The following is a 21,597-nucleotide window of genomic DNA, read 5'->3' on the forward strand; positions in this document are numbered from 1 at the left end:
GTCGCCTCAGAATATCATGTAAAGATATATCTTTCACTCCAATAGTTATATGACAAGTACTTTTTTTATCGGACAACTACGTCCTGATTTGAATGATCCTATATTAAGAGCTAAATTGGCTAAAGGTATGAATCATGTGTGGTCAAAATAAAAATTTAACCAATTTTTAATAAAATTTAATCTAAAAAAGCGCTACTTTTGTAGACCTTGTTTGGCTTCAATAAAAAGTTATATATTAAAATTTAAGCGAAAACTAACAATTAGTTTTGATTAGATATTTAGCCCCTGTTTGGCCCCCATTTTGTAGAAATGAAATGGGTGGAATAATTTTTTTTTTAAATAATGAGTTATTGAAAAAGAACGAAAATTTTTCGATTTAGGTGTAATATTATTTTATGACATATTGTATGAGAAAAATACGAAAGAGAAAAATTGAATGAAAATTAACGGGGGCCAAACGGGGACTTAATGAACCACAAATTTTTTACTATACATTTAATCATTTTTTTATTATTATCAAAATTTACTTGTTTTGTGGGAATTAAAATCAATCTTTTTGATATACTTTAATAATTGTTGATGAAATGTGTAATTGAAAGGTTGTAGGTCTAATAAAATATATAGTTAAAATTAATTATTAACTTTGACTTAAATTAAAATTTTAATTTTAATTTTCATCAAATATGGATTACAAATTTAAAATTTTTACCTTAATCAAATATGGGCGTAATGTTTGGCCTTCATTTTTTCAAAACTCATTTTCAACTACACATTTTTTATAAAATAATTTCATACTTAAATTGAAAGGTTTTCTTAATTTTTAACCATACATCTCCAACTATTATAAAATGGGAGCTCAAACAAAGGCTAACACACAAAGAAAAATTATCGTAAACACGTGTAAAGTGAGTCATCGAGTATTAATTCAAATCATTCTACAGTAACATAATATTTGACATGATGTCAAATGACATCATATTGTTGGACTCTTTAAAACATAGTCAACTTTTCCAATCAATCATATATTGTCAACATTCATTCTTTTAAAGCACACGTTAACATTTTTCTGTCAAGGTCACTTTACCTGTATTAACCCAAGTGACTCAAGTTTTCTTCATAAGACTGTGGGCCACAAGCAAAATTTGGTTGGCACGCTATTGAAATGGGTTCCATATGACCGTTGGATGGATCATCGATCTAGAGTTTAAAAAATAATTTTATCCAAATTTAGCCTATATTTTGATGGACATTATTCGTAGAAAATAATATTTTAAATAGTGATTTAAAAAATATATATATATTTAAATATGTGGTTAAAAATGAGTATGATAATTAAAAAAATTTGTTTTAAATAGAAGCAAACAGGGACTATTATTGATATTTCTCATTTACCAATTCACATTTATATTAAAACTCTAAAATAAGTTAATGAAATGGAATTAAATTCAGAAAACACAAAAATAAATTGAAAAATATATTTTTTTAAATTCATTTTCAACCATACATTTTCCCATAAAATAATGTTACACGTAAATCAAAATTTTAAATAATATTACACGTAAATCAAAAATTTTCTTATTTTTTTAACCATATATTTTCTAAAAAATTACTATTTTAAAATATATTTTTTTCAAAAAATTTATTTTGATGGAGCCCAGACAGGGGCAAAGTTTTCTATTTTTTCAAATTGTAGGTAGATGATTACAATTTACTTAAATCTATGATGACTAAATACCTGCACTTGAACATTGTACATCTAAACACGACACGTATTTAACTGTTTATTATCCATTTAAAGAGTGTAGGAGTTTGGGTGTACCATTTTTATTTTTATTTTTTTGAAAAAATAGTGATCCAAATAATGAATTTTTTGAGAATGTGTGTTTAAAAAATAGAGAAATTTTTTTAGTTTATGTGTAGAATATTGTATTGTATGAACATGTGGTTGAAAATGAGTATGTCAAAAAAATGAATTTTGAAATAATGAAAGACGAAACATGGGTTTAATTTAAGACATCCTATAGCAAAAATTCGATAATACAATTGAAAATATACTAATTTATTCTTTACCATTAAATCTGCTTCATCAAGACATCAACTTAGCATTTGTTTGGCTCTCATTTTTTAAAATTGGGCAATTAGTACAAAACTTCCGTACTTTTCATTTTTAGACATTTTTATCTTTATTTTCACCTTTCATTACAAAAAAAGTCATTTTCATCCAATTTCTTAATAATAAATGTAAAATGATAAATATGCCCTATTACTTAAATAAAACAAAAAAAATTGAAGAGAAAAGAAAAACTAAAGAACAAATTGTAATTATATTCCCACATTTAGAAAAATTGCAAATAAGTCCAAATAAATTATTAAAAGAGTAACTAGCAAAAAAATCCATAACTTTCAATATCATTGTGTAAAACGTCCTTACTTTTTATTTTTTGGTATTTTCAACCTTATTTTCATTGGGAAAATCATCTTAAAAATTAAAAAATCATTTTCTTTTTTATTATTTATTTGTAATTTATTTGTAATTTTTTTAAAAAAATTAGGAATATAGTTGCAATTATTTATTTAATTATTCTATTTATTTTTGTTTTATTTGAATAGAAAAGTATATTCGTCATTTTGCAGTTTTTAATTTAGAAAATAGATGGAAATGATGAATTTCGCAATGAAATGTGAAAATAAAGGAGAAAGTGCTAAAAAAAAATTTAAAAATGTAAGGACGTTTTGCATAATAATATTAAAAGACATGGACGTTTTGTTCTAATCATCATTTTAATAATTTATTTGGATTCATTTGCAATTTTTTTTAAATGTTTAGAAGTATAATTGCAATTTATTCTTTAATTTTTCTTTTCTTTTTTTATTTTATCTAAATAGGGGGATATATTTATTATTTTGCATTTTTTATTGAGAAATTGAATGAAAATGACATTTTCCGCAATGAAATGTGATAATAGGAGGAAAAATGTTAAAAAAATAAAAGATAAGAACGTTTTAAACAATAACATTAAAAGGTAAGAAAGTTTATTACTAACCACCCTTCTAAAATTCATTATTTTCTTGAAATCATTTTTAAGTGTGCATTTGATGGAACCTACAACTTTTATAAATTTTTCAATCATCATTTGATTTTTTTTTATTTATCAAAATTTACTAAAGATATGAATTTTAACTAAACCAAACAAGAACTTAAGAGTATTGCCGAGTACTTGATTCTATTTAATTCCATCAATTTAGACTCGAGTTGTAGCAATTTTTAATTATTCTTGGTTGCTCACTCGAGAAGGCATTTAAGAGAATCAATTTAAAGTAAAAGTAAAATTATATCGTTAAGCTCATAAATCGAGAAGTTTAGTTAAATATTCCAAATTGGCGAACTTTTGTTCGCCAATTTTAGATGGAGGGGAATATTTACATACGTTTTTTAGAAGAATTTTTTTAATGCCAAAAAGTCCTTAGAATAGGGATGATGTGGACCTGCGTAGATTGGGCTACGCAGGTTCGGGTCAGCCCAAACCACAAATGCTACCCGACCCAATTCTCTCCCTCTGCCCCCGAATATGCTCCCTATTACCCTATCTATATATAGAGGAGGCGATTGCCAATTGTTATAATAGGTTCTTAGGTTTTGGCCGAAGACTCGAGTTCATTCACAATCATTGATTTCTCTTAGTCATACATACGTTTTTTAAAAGAATTCTTTTAATACCACAAAGTCTTCGCCAATTTTCTTCCCCTTCCATTGCAACTCAAGGCTTTTTCTTCAAGTATTTTCTTTTTTTTTTTATCTTTTGCTCTCAAAGGAAAAAGAAAAATCAAATCTTGTAACTTACGTAGTAATTGAAAGCTTAGCAGTTTTTGATTAGGTAAAATCTTATGGATGGCAATAATTGGAGGGCGAACTCGGGTCAAGCGCATGTCCCGGGTCAGGTTATGGGCGGTGAAGCTCCGGTAGCTCCGGGTATGGATGCCGGTGATTGGAGGACTCAGCTACCAGCTGATTCCAGGCAGAGGATTGTAAACAAGATGTACATAAATGCTTTTACTTCATATTTTATTTTTTATCTTTTAGGGTAGAAATTGTTATTCTTTCCGATTATGCTGAATACTTATCAGTTAGATTTTATTTACTGTAATCTTGTATTTATTGAATTTTTTGTGAGTAAGGAAGTAACATCTTGATGCTTCACCTGCATAGAATGGAAACTTTGAAGAGGCATCTTCCTGTCTCTGGACATGAGGGACTGCAGGAACTCAAGAAAATAGCCGTAAGATTTGAGGAAAAAACTTATGCTAGTGCTACAAGTCAGGTATATCTGTCACAAAACTCTTGATTTGTGCTGCCTGCGTCTCAAACTATAAAATTCTCACATGCATTCGATTTTTATTTATGTTGAGGCATAGCACAATGAGTTTTATTTTTTGACTCTATTCTCAATTCTAATCTTTCGTTTAATGATGTGTTCCTCCAGTCAGATTACTTGAGAAAGATATCTTTGAAGATGCTGACAATGGAGACAAAAACACAGAATCCTGTGCCCATTTCTCTTCAGTCCAATGTTCCAAGTAATAGCAAAAATCCTCAAGATCCAGGTAATGAAAATTCATGTACTTAAATGGTGCACATGACAAATAGGTTTCTCGTGCTTGTAAACAACTAGTTCTTTTTATTCTTTACTTTTACTAGATGCAAGGAGTTTTGCCCTGTCTCTTTGTTCTGAGATACTCGATAATTTCACTAGAATTTGCTTGCGTTATTGACCTTAGAAACTTCTTTGTATGATTGAACACTTCCACTAGGTTATCCCTTATAGAATTAGACCAGCAATGTAACATAACCAATTGATACTTTCGTGGCACTGTTTTTGCTAAGTAAGATACTAGTGCAGTACATTGGTTTATATAGCTTGAAGTCTTTCAGGTTTGCTCTTCTTCTCAAGCTCGAAAGACTTCTTACTTTCGTCTTTAACCATAAGGTTTGAAAGTTGTAAAACTATAATTTGACTGGAATTGTGCTAAAACTGGTTCGATGACTGGCACCTCTTCTTCCTTCTATTTGTATTCACAGGCTCTTGAGTTTTTCAGCACTTCCAACTCCTTGCATGAGATTTTACCAACTGAAACCGTAGAAGTGTGACCTTCATAAAATTAAATTATTTAATCCCTTCTCGTTCTCGACCAAATCTTCCATGTGGAGTTCTATTCGTTATTTTAGTAGCAGAAGCCTTTTGGATCTCTTGATGACTCGTGATCTTATTTTGATATAGTCAATTAATATGAGACCAGTGTATTCCACATAGCTTTATTCTTCATAATATCGAAATCAATCAAAACGCACCTCGATTTCTGAAGTTCTTGTTCATGCACTCTACAATCAGCCATAGGAGCCAGAAGCCCATCCTAGAAATTTATGCAATCCACTATTCATCTGAATCTTTAGAAGTCCATTGATTTCAAGCTTTTCCAGTGCCTGAATTGCCTGTAAGTGCCACTATGCATCTGCCTATTGTTGTATTCCTATGAATCTCTAAAACTAGTTTTCAAGCTCGTCCATTGCCTGATTTGCCTTTAAATACAACCTTCTGTGCTGCCCAATTTGAGGAAGAGTGTTTCCATAGTTCCATCTTTATCTGCTTTCAGTTTTTCTCTACTCACGTTATTATTTTGTGCTTATGCCTTTTGTCTTAATCATATATGACGTGTTTTCCTCTTGGTGGCAGAATGAGTGAATCTATATTGGGGATATTTCAAGACGTTGCCTTTAAATACAACCTTCTGTGCTGCCCAATTTGAGGAAGAGTGTTTCCATAGTTCCATCTTTATCTGCTTTCAGTTCTTCTCTACTCACGTTATTATTTTGTGCTTATGCCTTTTGTCTTAATCATATAAAACACTTTTCCTGTTGGTGGCAGAATGAGTGAATCTATATTGGGGATATTTCAAGACAGTCTTGTTTCTAATGAACTGATTTTATTTTTGTTATTATTATTTTATTTTTGACGTCCAGTTGCCTTTGCATTTGTCACCATGAGCCTTTTCCTTTATTCTTTCACTTATTACACTCATTCCATAACATGGTCTTTATATTTGTGTTTTTGCATGTATTTTAACAGCTTCTCAAAGCATGCAAGCCCAAATACCAAGTCAGGGGCAGCCACTACCGATTCCAATGGCAAATAATCGATCTCAATCGCGACAACAGTTGTTATCCCAAAATATCCAGAATAATATTCCATCAACTGGAGTGCCAAATTCTGCTAGTTTGACATCTGTACTTCCCACTGTTGGTGGCATGTCTCAGGCTACCATGCCTAATGTTGTTGGCCAGAATCCCAAAGTGCAGAACTTACAAAACATATCTAGTGTAACTCCAAATGTAGTGGGAAATTCCATGGGGCAAGGAGTGCCATCCAATATGTTTGCCAATACCCAGAGATCAAATCAAGGAAGGCAACAATCGGTTGTGCCCCAAGAACAACAACAACAGTCTCAGAATTCACAACAATATCTTTACAGTCAGCAGTTCCAACAACACCTTATGAATCAAAAATTCCAGCAGGGAAATATCTCACAATCCCTTATGCAGTCTCAAATCCAGCAACAGCAGCAACAGAATTTATTGCAACCAACTCAGATCCAATCGTCTCAGCAAGCTGTTATGCAACCTTCTTTGAGGCAGTCAGCCACTTCATCTGGTCTTCTGCAAAATCAGCAGTCATCTATTCAGCAATCAACTCAATCTATGCTTCAGCAACAATCACAATCAGTCCTCAGGCAACAGCCGCAACCGTCTTCCCTCACTCATCAGCAACAAACATCAATGCCACAGCACCCAATATTACCTACACAACAGCAACAGCAGCTTAGTGGGAATCAGCCAAATGCAACAAGCATGCAACAGAACCAGCTAATTGGGCAACAAAATAACATTCTTGATGCACAGCATCAGCAGCAACAGCAACAGCAACAGCAAAGGATGATGAGCCAGCAGAATAATCATTCCAACCTGCAACAGCAGCAGACAATTGGTCAACAAAACATTTCTAACATACATCAACAGCAGTCAATTGCTCAGCAGAATAGCCTCCCAAACTTGCATCAGCAGCAGTTAGGTCCTCAAACTAATGTTTCTGGGTTCCAGCAGCAGCAAATGGTTGGAATTCAATCTGGTAACTCTGGCTTGCAGAACAACCAGCAATCTGTTCATATGTTACAGCCATCTAAAGTTGCAGTACAGCAACAAATGCAGCAGAATGTGGGAAACTTGCTGCCTAACCAAGCTCAACAGTCACAGTCTCAGCCACCACAGCAGCAAATGATGTTACAGATCCAATCACAACCAGGCCAGCTGCAACAACAATTGGGTTTGCAACAACATACAAATTCGTTACAAAGAGACATGCACCAAAGGATTCAAACATCAGGTCCTTTGCTTCAACAACATAGTGCTCTTGATCAACAGAAGCATCTGGCGCATTCTCAAAGTGCAATTCCAGAGGCACCATTATGTGAGTTTCTGATGTTCAAATCTAACCTATCTATTCTTGGTTGCTTGAAATGAATTTCCTTCTCTCTTGTTATTCTGATATCTGAACTATGCCATTAAGATGTTCATTATTTCTGATAAAATTCTTTTCCATTTTAGCCTATCTGTAATCACTTGGCTATAGTATCATATATATTCTTGTTCATCCTTGTTAGTGTTCAATTTTTATTTCATGGTTTGGGTGCGAATGCGTACTTAATACACTGACAATCTTGGCGTTACTATACTTTGTATATTGGTTTGTCAAGATGCAGTGACTCTGATTATACATCTTTCTAAATTTCACTATGGTCTTTGTTAAGTGAATTAATTGAAGTTGTGGAATGACTTGAAATTTGGCAGAAGATATTGCACATGTATCAAGTTGATTTGGAATTGCACTTGAAATGAGTACATAAAGATTTTAATCCTGAAAGCAGGAATTTTTCGTTCCATTTATCACCGGGCATAGTTTATCCACTAATGCATTTTTGGGTTTTATGAAGGATGTTTTAGCTACTTATAAGTCAGAATCTTACATTACTAGTGAGGGATGGAATTCAAAGAGTTTTTGACTATCTGCTATAAACTCTACAGTTTGGGGTCCATTTATGTTTTGTCCCATGACTCTTTGTCTCTCGGTGTATCTATCTCTGCCCCCTCATCTCCCTCTCTCTCTCCCTAAATGGTTTGCTGAAAAATGCGTAAAGTTTTGAAGTATATATTATCAACACTTTAAGAAGTCTTTTTTGGAAAAATCTAGCACAGGGAGATAGATCCCCCCCCCCCCAATGTTTGTGTGTATGCATGCATCCGGCTTCACCTTTGAAATCCAAATTCTTTCTCTTATATTTCAAGATGGAACTCTCAACTCTTGTTTCGGTCACATTGTCAGATGGAGCTGCCTGGTCTATGGAGTATGGATTAACTTATGTCTTTGTTCCTTGCGCTTGATCTCTGATTTATTTATGTGAAAAGTATAGCATGGTGTACCAAAAAGAAAAGCTCATTAGGTATAGTCGATTGAACACTGTAAACACCAACACGGTTGTTTGTTGCGTTAGGAGCTAAAATTTAAGACTTTTTGGTTATATCATTTTTGTTCAATCTAAAAGTGGGGAAACTAAATCTTCTATCTTGTGGAATTTTTCTTGCTATTGTCAAATTTCAACGAGTGATTCTCCTGCAAAAGTTGCTCTGCTTTATCTGAATGTTGGAATGATGAATGCAAGAAAAAAAATAGAAGAAAAAAACCATGAAAATCACAGAAGTAATGTTCTTTTTCTTTTTTCCCTGCTATGCGGTTAAGTGGAAGGGAGGTGGATATGGCTTGATCCCAAGACCTCCAACTTTACCTTGACTATTGAACATTTCTAATATTGAGGGATTATATGATCTTGAGATTTCCATGCTTACTATTTTGATTAGATCATGGTGTGTAGCTTATAATGTAATTGTGTGTGTGGTGAAAAGGTTTTTCAATCACTTTTTTCCCCGTAAGAATTCATAAAGTTTTAACTTGATTTTCATGCTTTAACATTTGAGTATTAAATTTGAGTTTGAAGCTTGAAAACAAATTGTTATTCGCTTGTCTAGAACGACATGAAGTTCCCCATTCAGTATAATATATCTCATTTTTATTTCGTATTTTTATTATTATTTCCTCCCATGACTCGATGTGTTAGCATTAGATGTTGGAACACTTGTCTAGTTTAGATATTTGTATTTTGATTAATTTATTTATTTTGGTGAGATACTAGTCTCAAGAATTCTTTATGAATATCTGAAAATTTATGCATTCTGTGCATTTCCAATCCATTTTAAATAAATGGTTTTATGTCCATCAGAAATATGGCAATTTTTTTTTATTTTTTCAAAACTATATTTTCATATAGTGTAGAATGTAAATAAAATTTGCTCCTTGAATTCTCCACTTGTGTTTTTCTTTAAGCGGTCATTTTCACCATATATACAATAAAAATTATTGTAACATAGGTATATGGAAGAAATTTGATATAAGGACCTGTACAGGAATTGTGTATGAATATTAATTTAAAATTTTTTAACGTCTTGTAAAATTTGAAAGTAGATTGTTGAAAAGTAGAATACAATAGCAATTTGCATGTTCAACGAAAGACTCTGCTTCTCTTTTGAGTTTTTTGGTTCTGGCCCACGAGTCTCAATTTAATTCCCGAACTGTTTGTGCTTCTTGTTGCTATAGCTTCTGCAATATATGTTAGTTCATCGTGAAGAAATTGAAACAAGGGGACATAATCAATCATAATAAGCATGAAAATTAGCATCCTGTCTATGTTCCAACCAGACAATTAACCCCATTCTGTGAGCTCTGATTGAACAGAATGTTGCTTCTTCAATTGTGCCAACATTGATGGAAATACGTCTTTCCTATACAAGTAAATTGTTTTTGTCTCATATCATCCAGTAGCTTATTCATAATTTAAATTCAATTGCAGCATCTTTAGATTCTTCATCACAGACAGGAAATTCAATTGGTGGGGATTGGCAGGAGGAGATTTTCCAAAAGGTACTCCATTGAGAGAGTTGTCTTTTCCTGTCTATAATTTAAATTTTATTATATCAATTTTCAGCTAGTAATAGCCATGTACTAACATGTAATCGTTATTACCCTTTTGTTAACTTTTTATGTTTTTCTTGGAATCTGAAGTTATAGTGTTTACTTGCAGATCAGATCCATGAACGATTTGTATTTTCCTGAATTAAATGAAATGTACCAGAAAATGGCTGCTAGATTACAACAGGTAAGATATCAGTTTAGAAGAATATTATACTATGGTTCAATCATTCTTTTGTGGCTGCCTTTTCCATCTGCCTTTTTTTTTTTTTTTTTGTCAATGTATCCTGTCTTCAATACCTTTTGAATGATTTAACTAACAAAGACAAACAATGGCTGTCTTAAAAAAATAAAAAATAAAATAAATAAATAGAGCTAGTTGGTTAGCCAACTACACGCTTTGCTTCGAATAACCTAAACCTAACAATGCCATCCGAGTTCCCCTCTGAAAGGGACAAGTATCTTTAGTGTTACCCCCCGCCAAACTCTTCTTGGGGATGAAGTTATGGAATATGTTAGTTAGTCCTATATAGTAATATTCTCACATGATAATGTCCTCTGCTGATTAATTTTTTTTTAACAATGCATGTCTTACGGTGTTGCAGCATGATTCTGTTCCTCTACAGCCTAAGAACGAGCAACTTGAAAAACTCAAATTTTTTAAGGCCATGCTGGAACGCATTATTCAGTTTTTGCAGATTCCAAAGAACGGAGTTCAACAGATTCACAAGGAGAAGATTGTTGGAGTTGAGAAGCAGATTAACAATATTCTTAACTTGAATAAGCCCAGGAAGTCTGTTTCTTCTGTGCAGCAGGGGCACCTTTCCCAGCCTCACTTGCATGCTATTCAACAATCTCAGCAGCCACAATCTCAAATGCATCCCCATGATAATCAAATGAATTTGCAGACGCAACCTGTGAATGTACAGGGTTCTATGGCTGCTACGCAACAGAATAACACAACCAACTTGCAGAATAATTCCTTATCTTCCGTTTCTGGTGTTTCAAATTCTCGCCAAAACATAATGGATGGACTACAATCTGGTTCAAATATGGATCCAGGTCAGGGCAAACCAAACTCGCTTCAACAAGTAGCTATGGGCTCTCTACAACAAAACCCTGTCAGTGGTCCGCAACAGGTGAACATGAACTCGATATCATCTCACAGTGGACTGACATCAATGCAGTCAAACCTTAATCCTCTACAACCAAATTCAAATATGCTTCCAACCCAGCATGTAAAACAGGAGCAACAAATGTTTCCAGCAACACATCAGCAGATGAAACAACAAATTCAGCATCGGCAGCAATATAATATGCAAAGACAGCAGTTCATGCAACAGCAACAGCAGCAGCAGCAGCAATCTGCCCAGTTGGCAGCAAATCAAATGTTACAGCTTCACCAGATGAATGAGACAAATGAAATGAAGATGAGGCAGCAGATGGGTCTCAAGTCAGGAGTTCTTCAGCAACATCATTCCTCTGGCCAGCGTTCATCATATCACCAACCACTGAAGCCTGGAGCTCCGTTCTCTATGTCCTCACCACAAGCCCTTCAGGCAGCATCCCCTCAGGTTGGCCACCATCTTTCCCCCCAAATTGACCAGCAGAATCTGCTGACATCTCATCCAAAGGCTGGAACCCCCTTGCAGTCTGCAAACTCCCCAATCGTTGTTCCATCTCCATCAACTTCCATGGCACAATCAACCATCCCAGGCGAGTCTGATAAAATTAACTCTGGTGTTGCATCCCTGTCTAATGCTGGAAATATTGGTCATCATCAAATAGCTGGAGCATCCATCCCAGGGCAATCCCTTGCTATTGGCACTCCTGGGATATCCGCCTCACCTTTGCTTGCAGAATTTACCAGTCCTGATGGTTCTCATGGAGCTGTGTCAACTATTGTTCCTGGAAACTCAAATGTTGTCGAACAACCACTTGAACGCTTAATTAAAGTGGTTTGTATGAAACTTTCATGATTAATTACATGGCATACCAATTATTTATAAAGCCTATCTCCTTAATATATATTTGACTTATATCTTTTTTTCCCTCCTTTTATCAGGTGAAGTCTATGTCACCTAAAGCATTGAGTTCCTCAATTAGTGACATCAGCTCCGTAGTTAATATGATTGATAGAATCGCTGGATCTGCTCCAGGAAATGGATCAAGAGCTGCGGTTGGTGAAGATTTGGCTGCCATGACCAAGTGTCGTTTGCAGGCCAGAAATTTTTTCTCTCAAGATGGATCTAGTGGTACAAAGAGAATGAGACGTTATACAAGTGCAGTGCCATCAAATGTTGTTTCATCTACTGGAAGTGTCGATAGTTTCAATCAGTTAAATGGTACTGAATCTGATGGAGAGTCCAATGGTGCATCTAATATTAAAAGGCCTAGGATTGAGGTACTTTCTACTATTACTTTCTTTTTCTCATTGAACAGATCAATAACCAAGTTCTATATTATGGGGAAAAAATATGAAGATATAGAAAATTCTATTGCTCTTTTCTGTATTAATCTCGCACTTTATCGTTGATAAGAAATTATGCCAAGGGCAATGCAATCCATGCATGTTGGTGTATTCTTGGGAAATGGAGGTAACAGAAGGCCAACTATGTGGTGCCTAACACCTGAGTTGAAAAAGATGGCAAACACCAAGTTCCTCAAAATATCGAATACTATGATATATGGTAATCTGACTTTTGGGGAAGTAAGAAATAAACTGTGTAAAGATTCAATTTATGGATTTAGGCACTTGAACGTGTTTAGGACAGTATTGCCAACACCATTGAAATGTCGTCAATTGACATATGGTCAGTACAGTGAATGCAGGAGCAGCTCATACATTAATCAAACACTTAAGTTAATCTTAAGTTAATTATACAGTATATAATTCTAGTATGTTGGTTTACATACTACAAGTAAATTTCTGATAAATTTGAATCTCTCTCGCTTATATATGTTAAAATTTTAGTTTTTCCAATTTTGATACGAATTAATTGTGAAAATATTTTAGCCATGAGTTTTTACTACCAAAATTGCCTAGATGTAAAGCTTTTCACTACTCATGTTCTTTTTGTGCTTCCAACTTGAAAATCATTATATACATTCAAAGCTTGATATGTTTTAGAGGAAATACAAAGGGGAAAAAAATGCTTCCATGCGACTGAAGGTAGATAGCAAGGTAAGTTTGGGACATGAAAGTGCTTTAGCTTAATATTCCCAAGGAAAATGATCAACCCCTACTGCTAAAGACAATACTTTTCCATATTGTCACTTTTACTAACCAGAGCTTGGAATATATAAATTAGGCTCAATAGCAAAAAACCTCCCTACCTATTAGACGTTGTGCAGAAAAACCACTATCCATTAAAAATAGCAAAAAAGGTCTCTAAAACCTTTAGGGAGAATTACAACCTTTTAGGTATGGAAAATCCCTTACCGTCCAATTTCGTTAGTTCAACCGTTAAAAATAGTGAAAATTTGCCAAAATTAAAAAGGAATGATCGCAGTTGCAGTCTCAAACTTTTTATTTTCTCTGCAAGTTATACCCAAATTTTTTATACATGCCACCCTACAATCCCAAACATTTAAAACATTATTTTTCCGTCACCCGATCCCATCCCATCTCATTCCATTCCATCTCATTCCACCCCACTTCATCTTCCTCTCCACCTTCAACCATACCCATATAATTCCACTACTTCACTCTGTTAACTAACATAGGAGAAATGTTGGTGCACCTTCTACTCAAAAACAGAATGAAATGTGTTCCACTTCGGACCAAACCAAACAATCATCCGACACAATACCTTGTCACAAATCCTCGCCAATAACATGATTACCTCCCGGCAATCCACCTTTAAATCACCACTGCAATCACCCCCACCATCAATGTTAAAAATAATCTTCGATAAAAAGAGAGAATCACAGCAAAATCCAGATCTTATTATTCCATGTTCAATAAATAATCTTCAGAATTCTTTCTTTTTCTTCCCTTCTTTTTTGGTTTTCGATTTGGTTTCTACTTTGCAACTTGGACAATATTGTGTTGGTGGATGGTGGCTAAAGATGAGATAAAATAGAATTTCAGATCTACTTGCAATTGGTTCTCACAACTCACATAGCCCCCGTTTAGACCCCTTTAAAACTCTTCAATTTAATTTAATTTTTTCTCTCTCCTACTTTCAACTACACAATCTTTAATAAAATAATATTACACTCAAATCGAAAATTTTTCAACCACACAATTTCCAAAAAAATACTATTCCTCCCTATTATAAATTCAAATAATGGGGGCCAAACAGGGAGATAGATTCTACAGCCAAGCTGTGCTGGCAAAAATGGAGAGAGTCTTGAGTGTGAAGCTGAGAGATAAGTGGTACATAAAAATGACGTATAAAATTGAGAGGGTGTTGAACACCCATTTTAATGGAAAAACGAATTTTAGAATAGTAGATTGATGGAGAATGTGTGAATCAAAAATAAGGAATTTTTTATTTTTATTTTTGTGTAATATTATTTTAATGAAGAATGTGTGGTTAAAAAGAAGAGAGAGAAAAATGTATTTTGATAAAAAGGGGAATCAAACGGGGCGTGAATGTTGAAATTCCTGGTCTTTGTGTTGATTCAGAATAAGAGAGGGATAATGCATAGGAAAATGTGATGAATGATCTGGAAGTAGAAATATATGGGTATGGTTGAAGGTGGAGATGAAGTGAGGTGGGGGAGGAAAATAAAGTTTTAAAGGTTTGGGATTGTGGGTGGCACATATAAAATTTTTTTGGGTATAATTTGCAAAAAAGTAAAAAGTTTGAGCATGCAGCTGCAATTATTCCTTTTTAATTTTGGCAATTTTTACTATTTTTAACGGTTTAACTAATGGAATTGGGCGGTAGGAGGGTTTTCCACACTTAAAAGGTTGTATTTCTGCTATTTTCAATAGGTAGGAGGGTTTTCTGCACAACATCTAATAGGTAGGGGGATTTTCTGATTAAGCCTATAAATTAAATGTGTGAAAATTGATATTTTGTTATGTTGATCCTGAATCAACTATCTTAGGAATGTTTTCCTCAGAATTAAACCTTGGTGCTCTGAATACTTTGCTGTTGGGTTAAAGAGAGAGATGGTGAAGGATTTTGTTTAAATCAGATTGATTCTCTAACCACTTGTGAAAGGTTGGGATTCTGGGCACGCCTGAGTTGGCTGAAAAGCACGACTATTCTATGAGAAGACTCGAATTTTTCAAAGTAAAAGGTTTCCCATGAAGCTTCTAGCATCTCTCTGGTATATATTGCATTATTGCTATGGTCAGTGTGACTTTGTTGCTCATTCTTCTCCCTTGTATATTTTCTTCATAAGGTACCTGAAGGTGCAACACAGATCAAAGCGGAATTAATTTGAGATTACTTTTGGGTTAAGAAGAGAAGAAACTAGAGCATAGGATCAGAGAAACGCTCTGTACCATGAAAACTGATTTGGAGGAATAATATATTATTGATATGGATGAAGGATTACATCTGTGCACAGAGAGCATGTTGATTTACAGGACGAATAGAAGAAACTAGAGCATAGGATCAGAGAAACGCTCTATAGGATTACATCTGTGTACAGAGAGCATGTTAATTTACAGGACGAAGACCTGGACTGTACAATACTTGACCTAATCAAATTTGGAAACGGATTTAATTCAGAGATAACTATGCCCAATCTTGTGTCCTTAGCCCTCGTTTGAAGAACGTGTGGTTGAAAAGGAATAAAATTTTTGGGTTTATATGTAATATTATTTTATTTTGAGAATGCGTGATTGATAAAAAGATAGAAAAATGGATTATAATTTTAATGGGGGCCAAACAGGGGCTTAGTATATTGTAACGCCCTTATCAAATTATAGCAGATCACTTTGAGAATCTGACTTTTTCCATCATCACACTTGGGCATGATTGACAACCTTGAGCACGTTTATGCAACATAGCAGTTGCTGCTAATATCTAACAGCACAAGTAAATTTTTTTTTACCCTCAAGCTTGTCAGCAAAATGACGAAGATTCTTGAAATATTGGAGAAACAGAAATACCAATAGACGATATGCATATTAATCCTAGTAATTTTAAACATCTTTAATACTAAATACAAATGAAATGGGGAAATCAAAGCTTTTGATTTACATTGAGGCTTCGAGATCACTTGATATAATTATCTCTAGTTGTTTTCCTTTTCTAGGGTTAAAAAAAGAGAACTTCGTGGATTGGAATGAAATACTACTATATCAGTGGTCTTGATAGTTTCATCTATTCTTTTATTTTTTAGTCATTATTAACATCTCGTGGATTTTGATGAATTGTTATTTTGGAAAATAGGAGATCTGCTCTGCTTTTTTGTTTGGAGATAGTTCATTATTCGTATGTTATTACCCAAACATTGTATCCAAAAATGCAGGTGGCCCATGTTGGACCTTATTAAAAGTTAAGACAAGTAATTTTTATTTACTATCAGATCCTTGAGCTATTCACTTCAATGGTTATTATTATATATGATGCCATATCATTGGTTGTATAGGGTATTCCTTCATTGATTTCATGTACTGGCCTGCTGATTTCAATAAGGGAATAATTATTCTAGTGCACTATACGCATTTTGATTCATTCTTTCCTAGTGTAATTGACCACTGTTTGCAGGCTAACTACGCACTTGAAGAAGAATTACGGGAGATAAATGAACGATTAATAGACACAGTGGTATATATTAGTGATGAAGACGTGGATCCAACTGCAGTAGCTGCTACTGCCAAAGGTGGTGATGGAACCATTGTGAAGTGCTCTTTCAGCGCCGTGGCTCTTAGTCCAAATTTAAAATCACAATATGCTTCGGCACAAATGGTGAGATTTTGAACGCCATCATGTTAATTCCACTTGTAACATCTCTCTTCTGTACAATGGTTTTGACTTTACTTTTTACTGGAATGCAGTCCCCAATTCAACCTTTAAGAGTACTTGTTCCCAACAATTATCCAAATTGCTCGCCAATACTTTTGGACAAGTTTCCAGTTGAAGTCAGGTGAGAAACACAGAATTTCGCCCTTGCATTCTGGTAAATTTTATATTACTCTAATTTTGTTATTGTAGTTTGACCTTTTGATTCCCACTTCTAGGGCTTCTCAGTGTACACAGATAACACAAGGCGCTCTGCAAAAAGAGAGAAAAATGCACATAACCCATAAAAACTTACACAGTAAAGTTCCAAATAGAGAGAGAGAGACACAAAGATATTGGGAATGATATCAGGGCCACAATTTGGCAAGGGATAACACAATTCGAAAACTCTCAACTTGCTGACCCATGATACCTTATTTTGTCCTCTGTCTAGTGATATGAATAGTTACTAGAACAGTTAACCAAACCTTAAGACCCTGATTGCCACACACATTTCTCCAACATCAAGCTGCATTTCAGATTGTATGCTGGAAGAGTGGATGGTGCAAAATTGAAACCCTAGGGTTCGAAGATACTAGGCTATGTTGTAACTAGTCATGTATTTTTCTCCTCAGCATCTCTGAACATGCCGTACGATTATTGAATCATACTAGCGCCGTTAATAGACTAGTAGAATAACTCGTGAGGGTCAATGTGCTGCTAACAGTCTGGTTGAATTTCTTTGAACACGTGGTAGGAATAGTGGACCGCTGATATTTACCTGCTGCCTTTTGATCTATCTTGAACGTGCTATTCGTCTGTTGCCAGGGACTCACCTCACCTATTTTGCATTTATGGTAGTTTTATTCTTATCAATGTTGTGGGAATAATTGAAGAAAGGCATTTGAGATGAGAAGGTACCACAAAGCTTGACACAAATTCGAATTAGCAGCATGTAAAGAGAGTATTTAATGCATTTCCATAAACATTTCAAATTGAATTATGTTATCAAACAAGGATCAAGGAATTTGTTTCCCTTAAATGTATCTGTATCCTCTCTATTTCCTTCCACTTATTTTGAAATGCCTGAATGCTTTCACATCAGAGAGCAAAATTTAACCACCACAGACATACTGCACTTCGAGAAGAATTTAGAGTATTCTGAAATTAGAATTGCTCTTTGTGGGCTAGATATATGAACAGTAGTCTTATTGATGATTATCACTCAGCTTGTCGGAGGTACTGAGGGAGGCCTGCTATACAAATCCTCCTTTTGGAACTCCTGGGATGTGAAAGGAAATTGTCACTACAGTAAAATGTTGTATACTTGTCATGAAACAAGACTAAATACACAACATTGCCTTGGTATTGTTTGGGCCGTTCCATCCCGAAACTCGAGACACAAAATTAGAAGTTTGTCTTTGTCTAAAGAAAAAAATTATACACTTCTGTCTAGTCTTTACAGTACTAATATGAGACAAAGTCTAGAAATTGAGGATTGGGGCAAGTATGCAGGATGATAGCGATATATGATCAGTTCGTGGTTTATAGACCTGCATTTAATAATTCTGGCATAACTGGTGACCAGTGTTTAAGTGGCCACTGAGCCTTACATTTTTATTTTTATTTCTGTGTTACTAGAGATTGGCTGGCAGCCTGAAAACCCAGGCCAGCCTAACGTATACCTGTACTGTGAATCCCTCCCCACAAGCCAGCTTTATTTTCTCCAAATTATGTCCAGTGTTTTCACTTGCATATTATCAGATTGATATCTACATTTGCTGATATATCATGAAATCCCATGTATATGCAGCAAAGAGTATGAAGATATCTCCATAAAGGCGAAATCAAGGTTTAACATCTCTCTCCGAAGCCTCTCACAACCCATGTCACTTAAGGAGATAGCAAGGACTTGGGATATTTGTGCTCGTGCTGTTATTTCTGAGTATGCACAGCAAAGTGGTGGAGGAAGTTTTAGCTCGAAATATGGGACTTGGGAGAACTGCTTGACTACAGCATGATGATGCTTCTTATTTGTTCGTCTCCAATTAAAACTTTATGGATATTGAAGAAGATATTCTTCTATATTTATATTTAACCTCACTCCTGGAACACTGGACTTGTAAATATAGGTTTTGTAACTCTCCTGTAAGTCGTATGAATGTGCAAAGACTCAAATGTGCAGTACATTTATAAATGTTTATTTTTCTGATTTGGTTTTTAACTGTTCTGGTGAAGTTAAATATGTTCTATTTAGAAATCTGAACATATGAAGCAGAAGTTTTTCACAGTTGATTTCTATTCTGTAGTAAATTCTGGAATGCGATGGTCCAAGGGAACCCAGTTATACCTTTTGACAAGGAGTGTAAATAAATAGAATTAAGTGTCTAAATAGACTTGGACATCTTCTGGGGGAACATATATTTTGGCTCGAGCTCGACTTTAATTTTTAAATGAAGGAATTTTGAATTGATTGGGTTGGGTCGATAAATTGTTGGTGGTCACTAAAATTTTAGTGGAATTTTATGTTGGTCATTTGATTGTATTTATTTATTTTTTAAATAGTCTGCAAAAGTAGTTATCAAGTCATTAGTAGTGAGGTTAAATTGAAGTAAGAGTCAGTTCGTTACCCTAGTAAAACTTTGCTTTTACCGTTAAGCAAGTCTTGACTTGATCACTTTTACTTATTGTTGAGAAGCTTGGATACTATAATAAAATTTTATTCTACTCATAACATTCTTATCGTCAAAATCAACTTCTATACAAAAGAATAGCGTTTTAGGAAAAGAAACACTATATAACATACTTGGACGCTCTTGAGTGCACATAAATTTTAATAATACTCAAGCACAAGTGTAATCTTTTAATTTGAAGCCGCCAAGGTATATTCTTTTTTGGAGTTTGTTGTAGACATTGTAAAATCGGCAAGATTCAAATGTTGAAAAATCGTAACTAATTTGAGGGATGTCATTTTCATGAACTGGATTTTCTATACCTAAAATTTTGAAAAAAAAAAAAAAAAAACCATCCAAGTAATAAATGTAGACAAACACAGAGGATGAAGCCAATAAGAGCAAATGTTTATCCATGCTCCTATTAGAAGGTTTTAAATAAAATATAATAAAATAAATTATAGAAACCTTGATGACCTTGGATATATAAACCAACTACTAAACATATGACTAGATTAAGAGGTATCGAGATGCTACGTTTTGGAAGGAGACATTAAAGAATGAATATTTGGCAACAAGAACCTGGAACTTCTCTCCTGATTTAGCCTCCCTTTGATTCTCATTTTTTGGTCATAAAAATAAAAAATATGATTGTTATCCATCACATCAAGCCACAATATTTGACTTTCTATCTCTTGTGTGGGTATCATAACGAATATATTTTTCATTCTTATTTTTAGACAATTGAAAATCAGACACTCAAGTAATTTTTTTCTCCATATTCGAAATTTTATAAGTATTATCAACTTCTTCATTACTCATTTTTATTTATTTATAATTTAAATTGTTTATAAATACTTCTCTTCATAGGAGAGTTCTTGACAGTAGCACACTCCTTTCAATTGCCAAATAGATAATGAAATGATTCTTTTTGCAGATTCCATCCTGAATTTCACACAAAATTTGAGTCAAAATTGCCACATAGGTTTTGACATCAACATGATACATGCAACCTTTTTTAAGAATATAAATGCAAACCACAAATTTATAAGAAGGCTGCAGTTAACTCCTGTTTGATAGAAATTGAAATTAAAATTTTAACATAGTCAAAGTTAACAACTAATTCTAATCTTATATTTTATGAGATTCACAAATTTTCAAACACACACTTTATTAACTTTTATCAAAATTTACTAAAAAATATTATTTTAATTCCTACCAAATAAAGGCTTAATGTAGCTAGGCGGACAGTGCCATAAGCTAGCATCAGTGGCAGAACCAGACATCTTTCATTGCAGGATCAAAAGTAAGTTACAATTTTTTCTAAAGATCAAACCTTAACTAGCTTGTTTTTAAGGCATTGCTATCTTCTCTGTTGGGTTCCAAAGAAAACACAGAGGATTCATCCAAACTGTTGAAGGCAGATTTGCGCCCGCCAATGACCACATATTAGAAAAGTTAAAAAAAAATTAAAAGAAAATCAAAAAATTATGTGGGGTTAGTGTCCCCACATGAACCCATGTGGATCTGCCACTGGCTGGCACACATGCCAAATTTAAGCATCTCCAGCCCTTGGGGTGTTTTTGGCTAAATTAGTATGAAAATGCTCTCCAATCTTACATATTTGACACAAAATTGGGGTAATGAACAGTGCATCATTTTGGCGCAGCAATGTTCGTTTGGTATAATTTTCGGACGCTATCTAATCTAGTTTATCAAATATGTCAAAAATATTTAAGAAGCAAGATCGATAACTTGGACTTCTTAGTCTTGAGGTGATGTAATGTCAGTTTCTTCATAATCATCATGGAACCCCTTATCTTTAATTTGCTTACTCTAATACTATTGAATCACTTATCGAAAAAGTTAGTCAAATTAAGTTATTAA

General features: G+C 34.0%; 1 protein-coding gene across 1 annotated transcript; it reads left to right on the forward strand.

Annotated features, from left to right (window-relative positions):
• Positions 1-3,768: 3,768 nt before the first annotated feature.
• On the forward strand, positions 3,769-19,275 carry LOC111384018 (mediator of RNA polymerase II transcription subunit 15a-like). The gene is made up of 11 exons (XM_023008232.1): positions 3,769-4,037; positions 4,208-4,319; positions 4,482-4,602; positions 6,123-7,517; positions 10,009-10,079; positions 10,240-10,314; positions 10,733-12,085; positions 12,193-12,531; positions 16,805-17,005; positions 17,095-17,183; positions 18,852-19,275. The coding sequence occupies exons 1-11, from the start codon at positions 3,886-3,888 to the stop codon at positions 19,057-19,059; spliced, it is 4,116 nt and encodes a 1,371-aa protein (XP_022864000.1). The 5' UTR covers positions 3,769-3,885; the 3' UTR covers positions 19,060-19,275.
• Positions 19,276-21,597: the final 2,322 nt, after the last annotated feature.

Source organism: Olea europaea, chromosome 3 (assembly GCF_002742605.1).
Source record: "Olea europaea var. sylvestris chromosome 3, O_europaea_v1, whole genome shotgun sequence".
NCBI classification, from domain to species: Eukaryota; Viridiplantae; Streptophyta; class Magnoliopsida; order Lamiales; family Oleaceae; genus Olea; species Olea europaea.

Bases quoted from the DNA above. Each gene is read 5' to 3' on its own strand.
- LOC111384018 (XM_023008232.1), top strand. From the start codon at position 3,886: ATGGATGGCAATAATTGGAGGGCGAACTCGGGTCAAGCGCATGTCCCG. The intron at 7,518-10,008 runs GTGAGTTTCTGA...ATTCAATTGCAG, and splicing joins AATTCCAGAGGCACCATTAT to CATCTTTAGATTCTTCATCA. The intron at 17,184-18,851 runs GTGAGAAACACA...ATGTATATGCAG, and splicing joins AAGTTTCCAGTTGAAGTCAG to CAAAGAGTATGAAGATATCT.